This window comes from Heloderma suspectum, chromosome 5 (assembly GCF_057233095.1).
Source record: "Heloderma suspectum isolate Gila_16-S chromosome 5, 16-S_ref, whole genome shotgun sequence".
NCBI classification, from domain to species: domain Eukaryota; kingdom Metazoa; phylum Chordata; class Lepidosauria; order Squamata; family Helodermatidae; genus Heloderma; species Heloderma suspectum.
The window spans coordinates 67659628-67684315 of record NC_139462.1 but is presented as its reverse complement, the minus strand read 5'-3'; the positions used below and the strand labels follow the sequence as shown (position 1 = coordinate 67684315).

The 24688-nt window shown below is 40.9% G+C and overlaps 1 protein-coding gene across 17 annotated transcripts; it reads right to left on the bottom strand.

The window, feature by feature from the left end:
• Positions 1 to 835: 835 nt before the first annotated feature.
• RBM46 (RNA binding motif protein 46) lies at positions 836 to 24445 on the bottom strand. Of its 17 annotated transcripts, XM_084856331.1 has the most exons (8): positions 23785 to 23920; positions 21329 to 21471; positions 20520 to 20659; positions 15281 to 15442; positions 13249 to 13716; positions 11311 to 12093; positions 4966 to 5025; positions 836 to 1647 (listed from the first exon to the last, which is right to left on the bottom strand). In XM_084856331.1, the coding sequence occupies exons 4-7, from the start codon at positions 15429 to 15431 to the stop codon at positions 4970 to 4972; spliced, it is 1458 nt and encodes a 485-aa protein (XP_084712457.1). In that variant the 5' UTR covers positions 15432 to 15442; positions 20520 to 20659; positions 21329 to 21471; positions 23785 to 23920; the 3' UTR covers positions 836 to 1647; positions 4966 to 4969. The 17 variants fall into 17 exon arrangements, with proteins under 17 accessions (XP_084712457.1, XP_084712459.1, XP_084712460.1 ...); XM_084856333.1 differs by lacking the exons at positions 21329 to 21471; positions 23785 to 23920 and adding an exon at positions 24359 to 24445; XM_084856334.1 differs by lacking the exons at positions 21329 to 21471; positions 23785 to 23920 and adding an exon at positions 23988 to 24293.
• Positions 24446 to 24688: the final 243 nt, after the last annotated feature.

Sequence of the window (24688 nt, the reverse complement as noted above, 5' to 3'; positions counted from 1 at the left end):
GACTGCTGTATCCCCATGTTTTAAGGCTTTTTTGGTACAATTGTAATATATTTTATGAATGTTTTTAAAACACTGGGATATTTTAACAAAAATGTTGTAATCTAACTTGTTAATGCTCCACTATACACCAACCCATGTGTGTATACCCTATTCCATTTTCAGACTGCCTCATTTAGTCCCCCATAAAAGTTCATGCCAGAATAATGAATCTGTAGGATACCATGACACTTTGGGTAGTATCCAACAGGGGCCTTTATGCACAGCCAGTTGTGCTGGCCCAGGTTCACACACGGCAGAGATACAGCACTTCTGGGGACCAGTACCGACATGAGCAAAAACAGTCATTTCTGGAAGGAGCAGGTCACGCCCCTTCCAGAAACCAGTGTTTACGCTTATGTCAGTGCTTCCCCCCAGAAGTGCTACAATCACAGCCATGCACAGACCAGTGCCCAGCCGCATGCACATGGCCCCTATTGGATACTACCCTTTGTCTCTTTTTTACTAGCAATGACTTAAGACTATTATGATGCTACCTAAGCAACATTGCAGTTGCTTTTTTTGGTCTGGTCCTATACTATGCTAATGTCTGAAAGGAGGAACCATGCAATTCAGCCAAATAATATGATTCCCTCCCACACAAACATTGCTCAGCTCCCAGGGAGGACAATGACAGCACGAAAGAACTATGTCTTTCATCCTACCCACATGATTCTTCCAGGGGTACATCATGCAACCGACAGACTACAGGAGTCAATTCTCATTCAACTCCAGGAACTAATTAACTGGGTATTATTTGCCTATAGTTTCATACAGAGTTTTGTAATATACACATTTTAATTGGCTGATTATTTAATTAGCTCATTACCACAGTAAAAAAATGATAAACTTTGATCTTAACTTAATAACACCTACTTTAAGTATTAAAGACAAATCTCACTAATATTTTATACAGCAAAAATTTAATGTCAAAATGTCTGCATTCAAGTATGGAATTAAACACATGATAAGAACATTAAAAACATGACAACATGTAAATAGAACAGTACATTTAACAAATAAAGCTTAACAATGTAAACAGTGGAAAAATGAACAAAAAAGAATGTTATATTAATAAAACAAATATTTATCATGCAACTAAAATATGCAAAGTGATTTACAAGGACCACAATAGTATATAGGTTATTCATTTGGAGTTGAATTTGGAGTTAAAGTTTGGTTGTTTTTTTAAAAAATTAGACAAGCAGTCATAAAATACTATGCCACATTCTTGCCTTGTGAAAACACATTTGGAGCTATATCTTCACGCAAATTCAGTAAATGTATGAGCAATCTGTAAAATGTATATACTTAACTCACGAAAACCAATTGTGTGGGCCCAATTAAAACTAAAACTACATTCTAATTTTAAAATAAATATATACTATTTTTATCCAGCTTTTTCTTTTCCTCAAAAGAATGAGGCCTGATTGGGGATATACAGACGCTGTCCAACATGGTTGCTATTAGCAAGTGGAACTGATGGTGACAAGGGGTAGCTTGGGTAAGAATAAGGTCTTGATGTATATGGTAGCACACTGGTAGTTCCAGAAGAAAGAGTAGCACTAACAGGGGAAATGTTATTTATTGAACTTCGGCGGAAATTGTAGTCTGTAAAAAAATTACATGAAGTTTAGTTTGCATGTGTACACAGAGAATACATTTAATTTATTTTTAAAAAATTAAGTCATACAATGGCTACCGCACTACCCTCTCCAAATGGAGACTAGGTAACCAGGCATTTACAATGCATGAGTGCATCCAGCCTACTCACCCCTCATTCCAAACCCTTGCTACTCCGCAACAGTGGAATTAAAGTACAGGCCACATAGGGTGATGAACTACTTTGCGTTCTAACCCCTTATGTAAAGCACTAAGTATAACAGGGCCATACATGCACTTATTCATGCTCCCTGCACAAATAGGCTGCCAGGTGGAAATCCGGCTGGATCCCCAGATGCCACAATGGGTAGAACTGATGACTTTGTGGTGCCATCCAGTAGTATGGAACAGCACTGCACCTTGCCCAGCACATGCACAACATGGCAGGGGAAGAAGCAATGTGCATGGCTACTACATGGAGCTTTTTAACTTTGACCTTTACTTAGATAATGACCTATAAATTTCAAAGGGATTGAGAGCAATGAAGAAGAGAATGATTAAGATATACCACAGGAATACCTTGCTTCTACTAGCTACAGATATTGGACACTAACTAAACATTATATGTACAGCCTGATGGCTTAAAAAAAAAAAAAGCTGCTTGGAGGGGTGGAGAAGATGGGACAACCTTTCCTCTGTCCTCCATGCCGAAATATCACACAGCTTTTCCTCCTGAAAGTTTCAAAATGTACATTTGGGACAGTAAATATCCGTTTGGAGCAGGTAGTGGGGAGGAGAGATGTAGAATGGAGATGCAAATAAACATTAAGCACTACCATCTATTATACTTTTCTGCTCCAACTTGTCTCCTTTAAAAACAACTTTTTCCTATAAAGGTAGCCATTGGTATTTCATTACACGTAGTTATAATATTTAGCTAGGCCCTCCTTAACTAGTTTAATAAAACAAGAGGTCTCTTCTCATTTAAAGATCTCAGTTGCATCTTTACATTTGCAGAAACTAATCAGATTTATCTTTCTGCCACAATAAAGCTTTTTAAGTAACTGGTTTCAAAAAAATAAGGCTTTAACAATTTTTTTAATCTTTGCCTTTAAGACTCGATGTGTAAATTAAGAGACAAATCAGTCTCAGAGAAAAAGGAAGTGGCAGTATTTATTAATCATATCATTTAGCTAATATGTAAAGACCACACTCCTGTGTGCAATCCCATCACTCCTAGCAACTTACACATTATTGCTACTGTGCAAATACTTCAATAACTACTTTTAGAACTAAGATGAGCTTTTAAAAGTAGAACAGTTTAAAAATATGTTTATATATCGTTTCTTAGCATGTGGACCTTGATCTTCTTTACAGCTTAGTACAAAACTAAACTTTTTACAACTGACCAACATAAAATTATAATTTCCCCAACACTCAGGCTTGCCTTCCAAGGTAATGCAGTCTAAATAAAATATATTATTTTCTAAAAACTATAAAAGGAATAGGATGAGGCCTCCCTCCTAGTTACAGCCATCACAGCACATTAGCTGAGATACATAATGGTGAATAAAAATAAACACATAACTATTATTAGGGCACTCTAAATGCTATACTTCAACAGCTTTGCAACTATGAACTGTGAAGTATGATATTATGTAAATAAATATCCAGCCAAAAGGGAGATAAATGGTAGATAAACTCCAGGCAACATTAGAATACCTAGTTCATGAAACATGGATGTCATAATAAAAGTGTTAGTCTTTTAAGGTGCCATAAAGACCTCAGTTTTTGCTACAATAGACTAACACAGCTACTCTGGACAAGAAAGGAATCTGAAAAACATTTTTTTAGAAATAATTTAATCTGCATTTCTATCCACAGCCCAAGTAAAACAGGATATATGCATTCAAACCAGCTTAATTAACCAGAACACAGGGATTATATCATGGTCATCATAATTTAATACCTATAGAAGCACCAGCAAAATACTAGGTTCTATACATGAATATGCATAGATTTCCATTCAATCTAGAAAAGACCATGAAACAAAAATAGAGGAGACTTATAGGGTATGTAAAAATTGCATTTGCTGGGCATGACAAGAAACAAAAAGAGATACAATAAAACCTATAATAATTAACCTAAACCTAAGAAAAAAACCAAAGTAATCAAAACAAAACATGATCAAGAAGAAAACACTGATAAAAGACTAATAATTTCTGAGAAGGGAAGGCTGCCAGACATTTAATGGGAAAATTCTATGCATAAGGAACAGAAAGAATTCACATAGATGAGAAATAGCACCAAGATCAGTGTTTTAATAAGAGAAGCATTTTATGAACTGAGAGACCAAGGAGAAGAGAAAGCAAAAATAGATATGAGCAAGACCATTAAGATGTTTAATCTAGAAGCGTAAAAGCAGAATGTGTAGCATAATGCAGAAAGAAAAATTGAGCAGAAGAACTGAAAATAAGCTGACAGACAGGAAGACAGGAAGCAAAATTAAGTATACTCATCTACAAAAAAGGATTTCCTGATGCTTAAATCATGCTCTTTACACTTGAATAGGCAATTAAAAAAAAATCAACATTGTTCAATATTAATGGCAGAGGGAATACAGAAGATACTTAAAACCAGTGGGTGGAGGGGGGGGACACACAGGAAACAGTGGGCAGTATCTTTTACTGCCACTGCACCTCCACTAGTTCTGTTGCTCCAGCAAAATGGGAAACATGCGCAACAGGAAATAGCAATTCCTGAAATGAGTGGAAATGATAATTTCCAGAATGGTACAGGCAACAGAGCTCCCTTCAGTGAGCTCTGCTGACCTGGCCTATTCCAGAAACTAGCACTGCTACTTGTTTCCAATTGTTTCAGCTGCATTAGTCATCTGTTCTGTTAGTGCAGTGACAGTATAGGATACTTCCCAGTATCTCCAAGGGTTTATACACAATTTATGGGGATCTTAGTTGGCAGAGTAAAGGTAGAGGGGGCTGATGTAAGAACCACACACATTTTTCTTATATGAATTCCTTGCACCCATTTTCCAACAATAATTTGAAAAGTAAAACACAGTATAATTCTATAAATATTTTCAAAAAATATTTTTGCCACTAGTTAAATATCAACAGTCTTAGTATGGAGAGTGTTAAGGTTTTAATATTTTGTGATCAAATCCTGAAATTATAAGCAATGTTCAAAGTAAAAGTGGCATGATCTTGGCAAGGGTGACTAATTATCTGCAAATGTCAATTTCATTCCCAAGGAAATTCCAGGACTTTAACCAAGCATGAATTTGATCCATTTTTATCTCAAATTACTTACCTGTTTACTTTCGCCAAAATTTTCTACACAGGTCCAGGCTGGGGAGGTTATGTACCCTTTCTGCAAGCAGTGGAGACAGAATGTAACAATCTTCAAGATGATGTTAACCCTAACAAAAGTGTATGGAATTCTGGGACTGACTTAGCTGCAGCATTCCATATGCATTTCAGTTTTTTATGTATATGTAACTGCTTGGTTCTAACTGAGGAGAGGGTATTTCTCTTGCACACACTCAAATTATTAACAATACCAACCCATGCTGTGCCAACACACCGCCTAAGAAAAAGGGTACAAATAGCTTAATCACCAATCACCACAAAACTCATTTTGCAATAATATGTTTTACTGGCATTGCAAAATACACCTCCACAAATATGCAAGCTTAGAATGTAAGAATGTGCGGATCTCAAAGTCATACGTACAAAGCAGAAACAAAGACACAATTACCAGGGGTACTGAACATTTCATCTCTACGTAGAATCACCGCAAACCGGGATCACAGAATAAAACTTCTTTTTAAATATGAACAATTAACCTTCTGCTCTCCAGTATAAATGAAGATAATTAGGCCAGTTCTCTCCTTTTCTAGGTCTCAATCAACTTTTAGTTCTTTGTGTAAACTAACAATTTCTTTAATACACTAAAATTAGCAAAGAGATTTGCAAAACAAACTAAAGGTCTCAGTAAGCAGTCAACATTTTATTCAGAAAACAATGATCAAGTAGTGAAATTGTCATGAAGACCATATAAATTAAGGACCACATTATTTACCCAAGTGCTTCTTCCAGAAGCCAGTTCTACAGCCAGGACATAAATGTAGAAAGAAAATGTGCAAGTAAATTATATGGAAGAAGGACAGAAAAATTAGGGGCAGTATCTTATACTGCTGCTGTGCCTTCACTAGTTCTGTTGCACTAGGAAAACAGTCCACTAGTGCAACAAGCTCAGTTCCTAAAATAAGTATAGAAACTAGCAAAAACACTTATTTCCAGAACACGGCAGGACAGCAGAACTCTCTCCTGTGAGCTCCGCTGACCTGCCCCATTCCAGAAATTAGTATTGCCATTTGTTTCACGTTTTTTCAGGAACTACTAGTTTGTGTTGAACTAGCAGTCCTTTCTGCTAGCATGGAGGCAGTATAGGATACCGCCCAATGTGCACTGAAATAGCATATTGACTTAAATCCAGAATCATGCAAGCAAACCACTACTCATGTGACAGGACTCCATGTCCTCTCATTGCCCCCATGGGCGCCCCAAAATCTGCTCTGGAGGATCCCCCTATCTCCAGAGCAGATATTGGGAGGGGGGCATAGGGACTGCAGAGAGGAGGAAAAATCCCTTCCACCAGCAGCTTTTCATTCCACTAGTGGAAGGACATCATTGGATTCAAGCCATTGAGAAAAAAATTAGCGGTGCAATGTGAAGTGGAACAAAAAAAGCTAATTTCTCAGGTTATTACAACAAGATTTTGTATTTGCATCGCCTAAGTGATTGTGATTTAGTACCATGCGAAATGAACTCATAATTGCCAGAGCTGACCAGTGTATGTGAAATACTTTTTAATATAAGCAGAAACACAGAAACTGCTACCTCTTCCTCAAAACAACATATGTCACTCTTCATGTGTGTATATCAAATACTTGAAGGATATAACTTTATCATGGGCAGGGGGATTTACTTGATATTATTCATCTTTGAAGAAAAGTTGATGGTGAAGACAAAAAAAAGGAAAAAGCCAAATTTTATAGCATCAAAGGAACCAATTGTTACAGTTGTTGAAGCACATCATAGTAGTCCAGTTTGTAAGAATGAAATCAGCAGTAGCTCCAGGACAAGGGAACTAAACAAAGCATGACTTCATACAGTGCATAATTAACTTTATATAATTAATTGCTGCAACAGGGCACTAGCTCCAATAGCTTTAGAGGGGGATTTGGACAAACTCACATAGTATAAGTTTATCAACAGCTATTACCTACATGAGAACTCCATGCTAAAGAGAGTATGAGTAACAGGAGCTTGGAACAAACTGAGGAAGGATATTTTGCATAAGAAATTTCTAAGTGCATCTGGCTGACCACCGTTTGACCACAATGCTGAACTAACTGGACCTTGGTCTGATCCAACAAGACATTCTTACATTCGTATGAATTAATCTCCATTTGTATTTTGGTGTACGACAGGTTTCATATGTGCCACATAAAGCACTTCTGAACCCTTCCCTGCTTTGGTGTGCATTTGTGAAAGACAAATGCAGTTTTAAATGCACTTGCATTATGATTTTAGATTGATTATAAATGCTCCTTCTGGTATCACATTTCAACCTTCCTGTGTTGTTTGCCTAAGTTCATTTTCAATCTTCCATCCACCTTTTTTTTTTTTTACACAGAGTTGTACATATTTGGGAATGGCTTTTTCAAATATTAACATCTCCTCTTTGTATGGAAGTATGGTGAAATTTCATTCACTGCCCCCCTTTTCAGCTCTTCTGTGAAACTGACAGTCTGGAGAAAGCCTTACTTATTTCAAACTTCACCCATCCACCTCTTCCCTGCTGCTATAACACAGGGAGTTGAAAATTCTCCCCCCCCCCCCAAGTCAAGTACAATCACCAGTGGTAGTGTGCACAGCAATACACATGCATTCACAAATAAACTAAGGATTTGTCCCAACCCTGTCAGTTTCACTGGACAGAAGAGTAAACTGCAGTATGATGTGCTACAAGCATACCTGTGGGATGCATGCATCCAAATCTAATCATAAACTATAAGCCAACATTCAGGATAAGCAAGTCGAGGAGCAACTATTCCTATACCAGTTAGAGGAAATGTGGGGATACTTAAAATCAAGAAAAGCATAACTTGTGAATGATGGTAATGCATTAAGTGGGGGACAATTCCCGAGTTATAATTAAGGGCACAATCATATGCATGTTTAGACAGAAAAAGTCTCAGTGATTGTAAACATGATCTGACTGCAATTTGTTTTAGTTCAGGACATAATTGTCAGAAAGAAAGAAAAATACCTTCATACATGAACTGAAGACCTGGTTTGGTTTTCAGGGAATGGTATAGTTATTACTGTGTACTAATCTTCAGTACACAGGCACATGGAGACTATTCACCGTTTCATTCCCCAATATACTTCCACATTTTCTCTGAGGCAGGATTAACTCAGGAAAGACTCCCATTTTTATTATAGCTATCAATATTCTTCATGTGCACCAATAACTGTGTACGTAAACATGGTCCCCAGCTGCATAGCTAACACCACATGCAGCCCACAGGGCTGTAAATGTTAACCATCCCTGCTTAAAAATAAGAACTTGTGAAAAGCCAATAAGGAACAGGCAAAACATGGATGAGGTTACATCTGCATGAGGAAGCGCTGTCCAGCAACACAATTAACATTTCAAATTGGAAACTGGGATGGGGGGCGCTCTAAGACAGTAATATAGACAACACACAACACTTCCGGACAAGGCCTGACTAATGGAAGTGATGTAACAGCCCCCATCCCCATCACCTATTAGGTGTTGCAGATATGGATGTGCAAGCATGCACACAGATATTCCCGCAGGCCCGGTTTCCCTGCAGCTGTTTGTTAGGCTGTCAGGAACCTGATTTTGCTCAGAACAGGATGTGCGGGGATTACTCTTCTCATGGTAGCAGGAATAGCACAGGAGGAACTGGGAAGGTTAGGGAACCCACAGGGACCTGCACAGGCAGCCTCTGAAGTTTTGTCAACTATTATTTGGTTCTTGTCACCAAAGGAGTAAACCCATTTTGCCAAAAGTGACTATTTCCCTGTAAAAAGATGGGACTCCAGTGTCTAAACACATTCAGTTCTCCCTCTCTCTACATAATGGTCAGGTTCGGACAATTGCGGGGGCGGAAGAACCCATCATGGGTTCTTCCCCTGCCCCAGCTCATGTGAACGCGATTTGCATAACTACCTGTGATGCAGTGGGGATTACTGTGTCGCCCGAATCCAGCACAGGCTTCTTACCAACTCCACTACCCATGGCTTGCAGTACAAGTTGTGGGGTATGTAAGAAGCCATCCGTGTTCCGCCGTGTGCTTGGTTCAGATGACATGGCAACCCACGCTGTACCGCAGGTTAATTTTGCAAATCACGGGCGCAGGGAAAAAACCATGATGGCTTCTTTCTCCCCCACAATCATCCAAACACAGCCAATGAGTCTCTCTTCATGATGCTAAGTGAACTACATGTTTGCTTGGAACAACCAGAGTCTAAATAAGATGTAGCTGACTCCAATTTGAAACTCTCTGCAAGAGAGTCTTGGAACTGCGTAACTTTGGTGGGCCCTGTTTGGTTTTTGTATTTGCCAGAAGTGTAGAAAGGCATTTACTTGAGGAATCTTACCTTTTTTCTGTTATCTTGCTGCTTAGTTCTGAAATATTTTCTTCCTTTCATGTTTTAATGCTATGTGAAATGTGACTTTCTTTAGAAAATATACACATACACACATATGGATGCCTGGGTGTTAAGCAGGAGTCTACTCACGTCAAAAATCTCCAATTACACTATCCAACACACTAAGAGATAATATGGGTTTTATTTTGGTTGTGTTTTTAAATAAAAAAATTAGATAAATTACAGGGGCTTGCTGGAACACGGGTAAAGCTTTCCTGATATTTTGGACCAAAAGGGAGAAGTAGCTGAGGCAAGGTGAACTGGTTGGAAAACAAAATGCCATCCCTACCCTGCCAATTCTAACACACTCCCCTAAAGTTCATCCCAAGATGTCACTAGGAAGAAAACAGGCTAAGTATCTCAATGCCATCTATGCATACAAAACCCAGTTTGGACTAGCTCTGTTGCAATGGCTGCTTAATCTTTTATTCCTGCAGTGCAGAGGTTCTCAACCTATCCTGTTGAAAAATGTTATTCTGTTGCTGTTTTTAACTTGCTTTTTAAAAGGTATCTATTGATGTAATGATGTATGCAGCCTTGGACAAAGTAGAAAGGCAAGATATAAAGCAGGGGTGAGCAGCCTTTTTTCTGTTGAGGGCACATTGCCTTGCAAGTAATCTGTTGGTGAGCCACATCCTGACTGGGGTTGAAGCCAGTGGTGGGCAGGGTCAGAGTAAAAGTGTTTGTGTGTATGCGGGGGAGGGGTCATCCCATTCTATTTCTGCCACCCCCTTTTTTTGATCCCCTGCTTCCTGCCCAGCAGGCTGCCAAGTAAGGGACAGATTGCTCTGAATAGATGTCTGAACTGATTGCATGCAGAGGGCTTTTGAAATTAGCTTGAGAAATGCATGAAATCAGGCTGAGGGCTGCAAGTTCCCCATCCTTGCATAACGTTTTCTAAATAAATGCATCAGTACAGAACTGCAATAAAATTTAAAACAGCAATGTATTTAAGCACTTGTCTGGTAGCCATAGGTGACAAGAAACTGATTGCAGGTAAGCGCTCGGAATTCAATCATGTGAGTGAGACGGCAAAGGAGGGACAGAACGTTCCCTCTTTTGTGCCCAGCAAGGAATTCAGTGGGCTGCTGGAGCAGGTACACCCCCCTCTCCAGACTCAGCATAGATATGCAGTGGGCTTCTGCCAGAGGGGGAGAGCTCTCCCCACTCCTCAGCTAACCCCAGCAGGCAAGTAAACATTGTTGCAAGCTAGTAACTTTTGTGGTCTTAATTTACAAGGCTTAATTAAAAGTTGTTTCAAGTTTTGTTTTGCAAACACCACATCTCTTAAGTGCAGTGCATTCCTCCCACAGCCCTCAGGAAAAAATAAGTTGAACATCTACACATATCTCAAGCATCTTTACTGTAGTATTCTTTCTAATAATGTTTTTGTTCCCCTACACATTCTTTTGCAAAGAGACAAACATTCCCGTACACAGGGAAAGGTGCTACTTAAATGCAAACTAACTGCCACTGCCTTTTCAATGAAATTAGGAATCTTAATCTTTAAATGTTAAAGGACTTAAAGGCAAAGAACCCATGGGTGGTCATGGGCAACGAAACAACCTTTCGAAAGCAACTTAGAAAATAAGCAAGTTCCCCAAAACATATTTGCACTGGGGATTAAATATATTCCTCTGCTCTAACATGCTGTGGCTTGATACTTTAAAGAAGTGAAAACCTGACAGGTACATCCTGAAATGAACAGGGCAAAGTCTCTACACCTTACTGTATGGAGAAAATATTGGAAGGTGTCTCTGAAGTCTAAAAAGCAGATATTTCTACAGAAGTTGCCTACAAAGCACTAGGGCCAATAATACAGACTTATTTGGTTTCAATGGATTGTGCTGAAATAATGAAAAGAATCAGAGTAACATTAATTACATTCAAAGTGTAAACAACTTACCCAAGTGTAGCAGTGCAAACTGTGCTGCTAATTCTTTTGCATCTTCTACTGTTGTGCAGAGTTTGTCAGGCATAAAATAACTCTGAGATCCATTTGCAACAGAAGGAATAACAATCTTATATACTAGCAATACCTTTCCATCTTGACTTGTAGTTGAATACAAGTAATATTCTGGTGGTGCCCAGTTATTTTTGTTGCAATAATAATCTAACTGCATTGCTGCAGAACTAAAGTGAGTAGATTTTAATGAGTACATACTAATTGGAGTAAGCTTTGTTCCTGGGAAAAATGGGTAAGTACACCTTTCAATTTCAGGAGGACTTGGACTGTGCTGCCCATTAAGACGAATTGGAAGACTTGCTGGCTTTGCTAGTGATTTCTGATGACCATCTTCTTTGTTTGTGAAGACTAGAAGATTTTCAGAACTGGGACTAATTTGACCATTAAGATGCTGTCTCCAAGTGCTTTCTTTGTTTACTGGCTTGGCCAGTGTTACCTCAATGCTAGCTCCATCAATACATTTCCCATTCATAACCGACATAGCAGCAACTGCATCATCTCGGTTGAAAAAATGAACAAAAGCATAATCACGAAGTTTCTTTACACGCTCAACAGCCCCAGGCTTAAATTTGTTAAATTCAGCCTTAATTGTTTCTTCTGTAGTTGAGATCATCAAGTTTCTAACATATAATACTTTGACTCTCTGCATTGTTTCTTCATCAACTTCTTTTTCTGGGTCTGCCCAATCTACCTGAATAGTATGGCCCCATAACTGGAATGTTCCTATAAAAGAAAATGTAACAATGTTCATTAGTTTCCATACCTATTTTATTTATAGAAATAGTTTTGTCTGGCTGTGCTATTTCCAAACACACACCCAAAGCTTGAATTAAAAATAATCTAAAAAGTCCTCAAAAACAATTAATAAAACAACTTTAAAACTGAACAGGGCAGAAGATATAACCAACCTCTGTTCAGGTTAAATGGCTGCCAAAATAAGAATGGTATCTATCATTAGCCTTAGTTTTGTCTTACAAGCAGCACTTTAACATGCTGAAGTCAGTCAGTGTTGGGTTCGCTATATATTGAAATAAATAAGTGGTTCACCACACAGTATGACAATTTGTGATTACTGTGCCTCATCAAAAGGAAATCAAAATCAACCCTCAGCTACGCATGAAGTACCACAACTCCACTTAGGGAATAATCCTATGTTCCCTAGACAGTGTCTGGGGACATAGGATCGTTTGATTTCCTGGCTCTGACCTCAGAGCTAGGAAACCACACTCCCCACCCCCTCATAGCCGGCACAGACAGAACCGCATCAGCTACATCTCTGCACTTGGAAAACAGAGCACAGAGATGGGGAAAAGGCTTTCCCAGGTCAGAGAGGAGACTGGGGTGGCAGTCACTCAGAAATCCTATGGCTGCCCCAGCCTCCTTCCCTCCCCAAAGCCTCTGTCTAGCTAAAATGCAGTGCAGGAAGCGTGAGGCACCTCCTGCTCTGCATTGGATATTTGTAAGCCTCCAACCAAGGGTGGATCCAAGAGGATTGCACCGTTATTTATTTGGCAAGACTAAACACTTTCATTTCTCACTTGAGTATGTTAGGACAGCACTAGACATGATAGCAGCACATCAACATATTTAAAACCAGATCTCATTCAATTTGTTAGAAAATGGGGGGGTATTTTAAGAGTAAATAGGTCTCTCCTCTTGGGGAGAGGAGCTGCAGTATCAGCAACAGCAAGGTATTATTTAGCACTTCAATCATCTGCCCGTTTTGCTCTTAAAATTGTACCCACAACTCCCAGCTTTCTACGTGATTGGAGCCCAAGTATCTGCCACATCTAGTTTGACAATTAACAAAGCACAGATCTAGGACTGAGGTGCTCAACAAGAATGCGATTAAACTTTATATGACAAAAAAAGATTTACCAGGAATTAATTTTCTCCTTGCCATAGCTGCAGCTCTGTGCGATTCATATTCCACGAAAGCAAAACCACGATTCTTTGTCTTGTCTGTTGCACTTGGATACACAATAACATCTACTACACCTTCGGTGACTTTTTTCATTTCATCTAAGATCTCCTCTTTCTTCTTTTCTTTTGGAATAGCTCCAATAAATAGTCTGCAGTTATCCAAACTTACACAAACACCAATAAATTTTCCAGGACGAATCTCATAATTATTAAGGATCCTAATGGCAAGTTGAGCTTCTTCTTTGGTTGTATACATTACAAAAGCATATCCACGATTCTCACCACTAAATTCCATCATCAGTCTGAATTCATAAATTTTCCCAGCTCTTTCAAAAACAGGAACTAATTCATCCTCATACATATCCCGGGGAATTTTTCCTACAAAAACTTCACAGCCTCGGGGGGGTGGCGGACCTTCCCAACCTTAAAAAAATTGTTCAGCAACACGTTATTGCAAATACTGTGACAAGATACTTTGGCAGTAAGAATTATGATATACATCATATCACTGTCACTAAAATCTTGCTTTAAAAGAAATCAGGAATTTTCTAAGTTGCCGTCTCCTACAAATTATATGGGGGGGATCTTCATGACAACGGCATGAAAAGTGCGTTGGAGTATTACCCGGATTTTCACAGAATCCGGTTTGCTCTGCCAGGGAAACACAAAGCAAAATAAGCCAAGTGTACCATACCTTTAAAATCTGGTTTTCAGGGGTCACACAGCTCTTGAAAGGAACGTACTTCTAGGTGTGGTGGGGGGAGTAGAACTGAACCTTATCAAACTGGCAGGGACTGCTCAACCAATGAAAGAGGCTTATTTCCTGCTCCTGTCCAAGCGCCCCCTTGCTACTACATTATTATGAATGGAGAGCAACTCATTTTCCCCATGCGTGCAGATTTTCCTGACAAAGCCCAAATCCCTGGTACTCAAGTGCAGCATCTGATGGCCCCCCTGAGAGCAACTCAGCCCCTCAGTGTTGCCCTATTCCAACACTCTGCCCCGGAGTTATTGCTTCGTAATAGCAAGAGAGTATCAGAAAAGCAAAAGCGTGTTTTAGGGCATTACAAAAGTCAGTCTTTAACCCTTTCACTGCGGGGGTTTCTTACCGCTGAGTAAACATGAACAAAAAAGCGGGGGGGGGGAGATATGTTAAAACATTAAAAGCAGGCTACCTAAAGTGAATGAATTTCCCCACTACTGCGGTAATGTGAGGGGTCGCTGCTGTGCTCCTGGGGATTTTCTCAATGGGAAAAACTATTATGATTTGGAAAACAAGAGGGAATGGAACATTCCATTCCCTTGACCACTGCCAGGTCACAGAGGCACACCCAGGATTTAATGTGGGGGGACATGGCACACTGTGGTAGAACCGCCAGGGGGCTGCTCTCAGTAAACAAAGTCGGACTAAAAGGAGTTTCAGAAAATGCAGCTGTTCAGGAGAGAAGCAGCTGGTTGGCAGCATATTTGTGACAATGTCATCTGTCGTGAAGGAATTCAGACTGCTTTAACTTCGCGCTAAATTGCTCGTGAAGACAGACCCATAGATTGAATAAAATAATCCAGTTTGCCAGTGGCATTTATATATTTATATAGTCTTAACAGTTCTATCTCCCTGACTAGACCCTGGCCTGTATTTTTCAAATAAAAATAATTAACATGACTTACATTTAAGCAAAGACCCACTGATTTCAATTGAGCTTATTTCTAAATATACATTGTCCAGATCATGGATTAAGTCCAACTGGCTTCACCTGGAATATATCAGTTTAAATCTTCAGCTGGGATAGGTCAGGCTGATAAGAAGTATAAAGTTTAGCACAACGAAATCCAACCTCTTACTTTGGAATACTTCCTACAGAGCTCCCAGTCAATTTTGATGCATGTATTAAGTATTTTTGTGAGGGGGGGGTTAAATCCCCCAGCCACAAGAATTAAAAACACAAGAAGCAGAAGTCAGACTGATATTTACAGTTTACTTTCTTACCTGGTGGAGGTCCACCAAATTTTCGTTGTCCATTTTCTTGAACCATGTTGTAGCCAGTCTTTTCCATAAGAGCCAATAAGGCAGCTTCATTCTGAGTACCAGTTCTAACTTTGCTGCAACCATTCGTTACATCTGTGTGTTCTTCATTCATTGCTGTAGTGTCTTCAGGAAAATGATATATATTAATAATGTTACTTAGACAGGGAACACAAATGTTTATTTTCTACTTCATATAGAAACTGCACCCTGTGACTCCTTATATAAAGATCTACTGTAAAAATCACGTATTTACATGTAAAAATAACCTCATATCCCAGAAAATTCATGATATATCTAGCAAAAGCTTCACAAATCAAGTTTTAAGTTAAATATTGATTTATGTAATATACATCTTAGTACATAAACTATATGGTTTATTTAAGACTCTATCCATGGATTCCCACCCCTTCATGGATCACTGCCTTGTTGTGGCGAAGGGGCTTGCGTAACTCAGTGAAGCCATAAGCTATGCCGTGCAGGGCCACCCAAGACAGACAGGTCATGGTGGAGAGTTCTGACAAAATGTGGTCCACTGGAGAAGGAAATGGCAACCCGCTCCAGTATTCTTGCCAAGAAAACCCCATGGAACGTATCACAAGGCTAAAAGATATGACGCTGGAAGATGAGCCCCTCAGGTCGGAAGGTGTCCATGGACATCACCAGATGGTCAATATCGAAATCAGATTGATTATGTCCTTTGCAGCCAAAGATGGAGAAGCTCTATACAGTCAGTAAAAACAAGACCTGGAGCTGACTGTGGCTCAGATCATAAGCTTCTTATTGCAAAATTTCGGCTTAAATTGAAGAAGGTAGGGAAAACCACGAAACCATTCAGGTATGACCTAAATCATATCTCTTATGAATATACAGTGGAGGTGAGGAACAGATTTAAGGGATTAGACCTGATAGACAGAGTGCCTGAGGAACTATGGACGGAGGTCCGTAACATTGTTCAGGAGGCAGCAACGAAATCCATCCCAAAGAAAAAGAAATGCAAGAAAGCCAAGTGGCTTTCTGAGGAGGCTTAACAAGTAGCTAAGGAAAGAAGGGAAGCGAAAAGCAAGGGAGAAAGGGGAAGATATATCCAACTGAATGCAGAGTTCCAGAGAATAGCAAGGAGAGACAAGAAGGCCTTCTTAAATGAACAATGCAAAGAAATCGAGGAAAACAATAGAATGGGAAAGACTAGAGATCTCTTCAAGAAAATCGGAGATCTCAAGGGAACGTTTTGTGCAAAGACGGGCATGATAAAGGACAAAGAAGGCAGGGACCTGACAGTAGCAGATGAGATTAAGAAGAGGTGGAAAGAATACACAGAAGAACTATACAGGAAAGATTTTAATGTCCCTGATAGCCATGATAGTGCGGTCACTGAACTTGAGCCGGACATCCTAGAGAGTGAAGTCCAACAAATCTGGAACACTCAACAGTGGCCACAAGACTGGAAAAGGTCAGTTTACATTCCAATTCCAAAGAAGGGCAACGCCAAAGAGTATTCAAACTACCACACAATTGCGCTCATATCACATGCCAGCAAGGTTTTGCTCAAAATCCTACAAGCCAGGCTTCAGCAGTATGTGAACCGAGAACTACCAGAAGTACAAGTGGGGTTTCGAAGACGCAGAGGAACTAGAGATCAAATCGCCAACATTCGCTGCATCATGGAGAAAGCAAGAGAATGCCAGAAAAATGTCTATTTCTGCTTCATTGACTATGCTAAAGCCTTTGATTGTGTGGATCACAACAAACTGTGGCAAATTCTGAAAGAGATGGGAGTACCAGACCACCTTACCTGTCTCCTGAGAAACCTGTAAAAGGGTCAAGAAGCAACAGTAAGAACCAGACATGGAACAACCGATTGGTTCAAAATTGGGAAAGGAGTACGACAAAGCTGTATATTGTCGCCCTGCTTATTTAACTTATATGCAGAGTACATCATGAGAAACACCAGGTTGGATGAATCACAGGTCAGAATTAAGATTGCCGGGAGAATTATCAACAACCTCAGATACGCAGACAATACCACCCTAATGGCAGAAAGCGAAGAGGATCTCAAGAGCCTCTTGTTGAGGGTGAAAGTAGAGAGTGCAAAAGCTGGTTTGAAACTCAACATTAACAAAGCTAAGATCATGGCATCTGGCCCCATCACTTCCTGGCATATAGAAGGGGAAGAAATGGAAGCAGTGACAGATTTTACTTTCTTGGGCTCCAAGATCACCGCAGACGGTGACTGTAGCCATGAAATTAAAAGACGCTTGCTCCTGGGGAAGAAAGCTATGGCAAACCTAGACAGCATAGTAAGAAGCAGAGACATCACCTTGCTGACAAAGGTCCGTCTAATCAAAGCTATGGTTTTCCCAGTAGTGATGTATGGCTGTGAGAGCTGGAGTATAAGGAAGGCTGAGCGCCGAAGAATTGATGCTTTCGAACTGTGGTGCTGGAGAAGACTCTTATGAGTCCCCTGGACTGCAAGGAGGTCCAATCAGTCCATCCTAAAGGAAATCAACCCTGAGTGCTCATTGGAAGGACAGATACTGAAGCTGAAGCTCAAATATTTTGGCCACCTCATGCGAAGAGAAAACTCTCTGGAAAGACCCTGATGCTGGGAAAGACTGAAGGCAAAAGGAGAAGGGGACGGCAGAGGATGAGATGGCTAGATAGCATCACTGATGCAATGAATATGAACTTGAGCACACTCCGGGAGAGAGCCGAGGACAGGAAGGCCTGGCGTGCTATGGTCCATGGGGTAACGAAGAGTCGGACATGATTTAACGACAGAACAACAACAACAAAATGAATTCCCAAAAGAAATAGATTGCCAGTTTGTATTGTAGTCAAACTAAAAATTAAAATTATTTAAGCTGTTCGCATTAGATTTAATAGTGCACATTCAATATTACATAAATGTGCATGAGCAATGAAGTGCATGCTCTTACAAATGCTTAAACTATTAAATGGACTCAGTAATTCTACAGATTTTAATTCTCATCTGGCAGATCTGCATTGAAAATAAGATAGAATAATTTAACAGAAATCAAGTATAATATTGTTGAAAGTTTCTGGGTTACTAACAATTATTAGATTACAAATCCATTTCTATTCTTAATTCAAATGTAACACATTTCCCAGTAAGTTAAAGACTTTTCTAAGCTTAGCATCCCATAATTCTGTGCTCATATTCAAATCAATGACTGGTGAAATATGAAACAAATTTAAATGACACTGATTTGAGCACCTACTGATAGCCTGATGCACCTTCCGCCCTATGTTTTTAATGATCTGGATGCATCTTTGATTATAGTACATTGATGCAGAAACAATCTATATACATCTCTCGCATAAGACTAACACAGGTTTTAACAGCGATGAGGGTTTTCCAGAACTTTTTTCTTATGCCCTAAATTTAGGAAACTGTCTTATATTTATTAAATAAAACTAAAATAATGCACCTTGTTAATTTTACGTGCTATATAAATATCTCCCAAAAGAAATTAATGGCTTGGATCCAGACTTGGATCCCAATGGCAGGAGTACTCCAGTGAAAGGGGGAGAGACCATTTTTGCCAATTGCCCCTTCCCCCCTCTGAAAATCTGCTCCAAGGGGCTAGAGGACCCTCTGAACAGTTGGAAGACTGCATGGGAAAATCAAAGAAAACAGCCTCTTCCCTACTTCCATCAGTGGGATCTCTCCCTATGCTGGATCAAAAGGCTTCAACAGACACAAGGAGCCCTCCTGTTTATTGACTGCTAAGTCTGGATTCAACACATTTGCCAACTGTATTTGGAGTAAAATATTTGACCAAAAAGAGCATCCAATAAAATGCACTTAGTGTGGTGTAAAATGTCATATTCAAACAAATTCAAAGTTTAACTGGAAAATTATTCTTATTGAGATATTTAGATATTTTAAGACACAGTAACTCAATAGCAGGCACTTTCCAGAGCCAGGAAAAATTAAGATACTGAAAACCTAACAAAGTCAATTTTATCAAACCCAAATAGGGTTTCAGTTTGATAAAACCCTATCCACTTATATTTATACTTGCATACTTCCTAGGAATAGCCACCTGAAAACTTGCAATGAAACTGCTTGATTTGACTGGTATTATATACATTCATTATGCTAGTTAAGTATATGAAACAGTACATTTTGAGAAACAATTTTTTGAAAAACAATTTCCAGCACAAATTGCTTGACTTTTAACAGAACCTTTGGTGAGGGACAAGTGAATGGTAGATAATCCATCACTTCCAAAGACTTGCTAGCTTTCACTGGCCAGGGTGCAAGGGGGGCAGTTTTCACCAGTGTTTTTTTTTTTTATGTTTTACCCCAATTGGTTAAGAGCCTCATGTGGCGCAGAGTGGTAGGCGGCAGTATTGCAACCAAAACTCTCCCTACGACCTGAGTTCGATCCCAGCATAAGCTGGGTCCCAGGTAGCCAGATCAGGTCGATTCAACCTTCCATCCTTCCAAGGTCGGTAAAATGAGTACCCAGCTTTATTAAATAAATTTACTAAATAAAAGGTAGTCACAACTGGGGAAGGCAATGGCAAACCACCCCGCTATAGTCTGCCATGAAAATGCCAGCAAAAGTGGCGTCCCTCTAGGAGTCAGCAATGACTTGGTGCTTGCACAGAAGGAACCTTTCCTTTCTTTTTTTTCCCAATTGGGGGGGGGGGGAGATTAACTATGCCAGGATGAGGCTGTTGTAATTGAGAAGCCCAATCCTGGGGCATCTCAGGGGAACATACAAATGAATCCATGGCTGCCTCTGACCTGCCCCCAGAACACCCTGTTTGGGGGCCTACCACTTGCAGTAGGTTTATGCCCACAGAGCTTTCTATGGCCACACAGGGGGCCTCCATAGCATACATTTTCTATCATCACCAGCAATGCTTCTCTCTGCCAGTGAAGCAGTTCTCCACACATCCAAAAAGCCAGAAGAACTGCAATGTTGCATTGCTCTACTATATTTATAATTTTAATCTTGCTTCTAGTAAGACATTCTTCACCTTCAGGTGTTTGAAATTGTCCATGGGAATATAGCATTTCAAAGCAGCTAATATTACACTCATTTATCTAGACAATGTGTATTTCAGAACTCACAAACTGGAAAAGATTCAGAATACCAGAGAAAGGAAAATTCAGTACTGATGCATTGCCCTCTATATTTCGGAAAGAATCATGATGGAAACTTACAACACAGGGTTCTACTTTTCGGTAACTTGTACACTGTGTGCCTTTAGGAACAATTTTAAAATAAAATTCTCAGTACAGTGGGTGCGCAAATTCTGCTCTGCCTCAGTCATCCACTCCAACAAACCTGACAGGGTGAAAACCTGTGAGTGAGAATGTGAAAAAAAAAATCAAATAAATACTGGGTACTAGAATTTATTAACTTTATATTCAGCCCAACTCTACAGAGCACAGAACAGCAATTAAACTTATTGCTCAAGTCCCACTCTGCATAGGTTTACTTAGGCTCACGCTAGACATGATGGCAGTAGCCATGTTTTTAATCCACTAAGGGCACAATCCTATCGGGATAGGAAGTCGCCTCTGAACTTGGAGGCGATTGCCTATCCAATGCAGGGCAGGAGAAGCGCAGAGGAGACCATCCCTTCTGCACTTCTGCCACCCTGCATTTACAGCTAGACACCGATTTTGACTGTCTAGCCATGTGACATTGGAGCATGGGAAGCAGCAGCCGGATGACATGTAGGATCTGTCATACCGGAATCTCCAACTTTCCCGCTCCAACACACCCCCAGGAATGCCCCGTTTTTGCTGCTCTGTGCTCTTCTTCTGAGTGCAGAGTACAGGGCCGTTCCGCACTGCCTACAAGGCAGCGCAAGAAGGAGTGAAGGGAACTGACCTATCCTATGGCTGTCTAGCCACTGACTAGCAGCCAAAGGATTGCACCCTTATTCACATGAAGTGGTTAGGTGGGATCTAACTTTTACATCAAAACAACATGCAGGTGAGGGGGAACTAACTCATGTCTTCACCTTACATCCCCACATCTTGTCAATCCAGACACCTTTCCCCCAGATATGAGAAGCTTGCACAGACCCCTTTTGATATTCAAATTAATCACACTGAACAGGGCAGAAATGTGAACAAACATGGCTTTTGCAGGAATATCATGACCCTTAAAGCAAAAGAGAAACTTTAAGATACACAAACCAAAACAATCCACAACAATCCATATCTTTGCAAATCTATGTATATAAACATGTATTTTCAGTAGTCTTTCCACCGACCAATAGCGACAATATAGAACACAGCTGAAATAAACCTTTCCCTCACACAAGACACTGAGATCATCTACAGGGAGCACGTTTTCAGCTTCTACTCTGGGGCGGGGGGGGGAGGAGACACTGCGCTTAGGGAAGTTCCTTCACCCTCCAAAATGTACCCTCCCCAATTGCCAAAGAGTAACTTGGCCCCTAACAGTAACAAGAGTAACACAGGCACAATAAGGCTTTGTGAACACGAAGCACAACTCCAAGAAACCCTGGTAATACACAGGCTCAACCACTACAGAAACACATATAGCTCACCAATTAAAGGCATTTTCCAAGTATAATATAATTATCATTCCTACAGCTGCTAAGTCTGGATGTACACCACCCCGGAATCCAAACAGAATGAAGGTTGGTATATAAATGTTTTAGATAAAATAATGAGAATAGAACAAGCTTTGGTAAACTCTTGACAGAATTCTTTGGAACGTATTGCAAATAAGAGTTGCCACCTTGCCAGAATCTTACAATTCTAACCAGAACTGGAGAATGCAAAGCAAGAAAAAAAAACTAGCAAAGTCATTTTTTGTTAGTGCACATTGGGCGTTCATACTCATAGTGCACACATACACCAAAGCAACTTCACAGGGGGGAGGGCTGCATTTGTAGTACATTGCAAATACTTTGTGCAGACTGTATGTCCTGCTGAATATCAACCCATTCAGTACTGCCATATAGAGACCCACCCCTTAGTAAGTAGATCCTAGAGGTTGTTGCTGTCATTTTGCAGGGTGCTTTCTGTGAAACTGCATGCACATGTGCTGCTCTTCCAGTGACTAAACAAGTGAGACAGAAAGCAAGTAGAGCTCCAGCCTCTCAACACAAAGTGTTTCTAGACAGATTTCTCCTAGCACTACCAATCAGTAAGGCATTGTACAGCTATTCTGTCATTCCCTCCTTAATGGATTTCTTATGAAAAGAAAACATGAGGAAGAAGTGGTGGAAACACAAGAGTTACAAATGGAACACAACATATGAATCCCCTATAACATTCCACGGATAAGGCAGAGTGATTGCATTATAAAAGCCTCATTTGGAAGCACCCTCCATCAAATGTCTGCTTGCCATCGTTGCAGCACTACCAGTTTCCACAGTACACCCAGATAGTCCCCAGACAAGCAAAGTAGCACTCCTTTTCTAAAGGAAACATACCCTGTACCTGCCCAAAGAAACAGTTCAAGATGGCAACATCCCAAATTTTAATGTAAGTATAATTTAAGTATAATTTTAAATATAAATTAAAATTATACTGAAATTTAAGTAAGTATAATTTTAATGTGGTGTTTTAATCTTTTTATTCTTTTACTGTTTTATCTTTTGTGTTCATCGCTCCAAAAACTGTTCCAGATACGGAGTGGTATGTAGATATTGTAAGTAAATAAAAGGCATATAAAGTTCATAAAAATATGCCTGAAAGCACAATCCCACAATCTGAGTGCCCAAGACGGCAGACTTTATAGAAGTGAGTTGAATGAACTCACCAATGAACTCCCATATCCCATCCCCATCTACTATCCCATGTGAGTATTTCAGGAAAGGGGGAGGTCTAATTTGAACCAGAGCTCTCTGAGGTGCAGTCCCAAAACTGTATTTTCAAAAGTCAAGTTTTGTCACTGGGCATGAGGACCACTTAATAACTTTACATTTTGTACCCTTCCAGACCCCAGAGTATTGGGGGGGGGGGTTAAGCATTGGGCCTCACTCCCTTTTACTCGGAATACTCCTTGGTAAGATGGGAGGCACCACCGAGAGTAGCTTCTTCACCCGACACGAGGAGGGCCCTAGGCACCCCCCAGAGCTGCCACAGTCCATTCATTTTAAGCTCACATCTCCACCTTTTCCACCCCTCTTTTTTCATATTCGCCACTCAGGCTGTCGCCACTTCTTTCTTCCTTCCCCATCCAACGCCACCCGCTTTCTTCAGCGCCCCCGAGTCCCTCAGTTAACCTCCCCGGCTTCCCCAACCGCTCTTCCTCCGCCTCCACAATGGGCCCCTTTTTATTTCTCTCCTCCATTACGCCCAGAGGGGGTGCGTTTTAAATTCGGGCGCTTCTTGGTATGGCTGTTTGTTCCCACCACCACCACCCCTGCGACAGTTCCAAAAACCAAAACAACAGCAAAAAAGTCGTTTTATGGGCTGCTTTGGAAAGAATTCGAACTTGGCACGCCGATTTGAACAGCTCGCGCGAATTGCGAGAAGGGTCCGGCAACAGAACAGTAGGTGGAAGGGCTCCTTCTTCCATCTCTTCCCTCCCTCAGGGCCCGCATTTGGGGACTGACTGACTTTTAGCTTCTGCCTTTCCGGGGGGCGGTGGGAAGGCCGAAATTACGCGGAGCGAGGGAGGTCCAATTTACCACCCACCCATTCAAAGGGACGGAACTCGGCACTGGCGAAAATAGTATGAGATGTATCGTTTACCACAACGTGTAGGCGCAAATATATATATATATATATAACATCTACCCAAGAGTCGCCGGGCAGGCTCCTACCAACTGGAAAGGAGACGACTCCTTCGCAGTAGAGAAAACGGTGTGAAGGAACAACGCGGCCCCGCTCACTTGTCGCTGCCGCCGCCCACACCCACGCCCTCTCACAACTGCGTGAAGGTGGACGGCCGGGACGCGGGGAGCGCGCGCGCGCCACTTTCAGTCGGGCGCTTCCGAGTCTGCGCCGGCTATTTGGTGTTGTGCTTTTCTCAGATTGACGGCCGCCGCCGGCCAATCGGGACGTACCTAGCGGCGCAGCACGAGGAGAGGTGAGAAGGTTCTCTTCTCTTCTCCTCCCACCCCCACCCCTCGTGCCGCCACCTCCCTTCTTCCCCTCCCCGCCGCGCCGTTTTAACGTGTGGGCGGCGCGGAGAGTTGGAGATTCGTTAGCGGGGGAGGGAAAAAGGAAGAGGAGACGTTTGTCCCAACGGACGCCAACTCGGCCTAATTATTACTGGCAGTGACTGAAGGAGCCAATGGGAAGGGCGCTGCTATGTAGCTGAGCTGGCTGAGGAGGGGTGGTTAACAGCGCAAGCCTATGCAGGTGGGCTCAGAAGTCAGTCCCGTTGAGTTCAG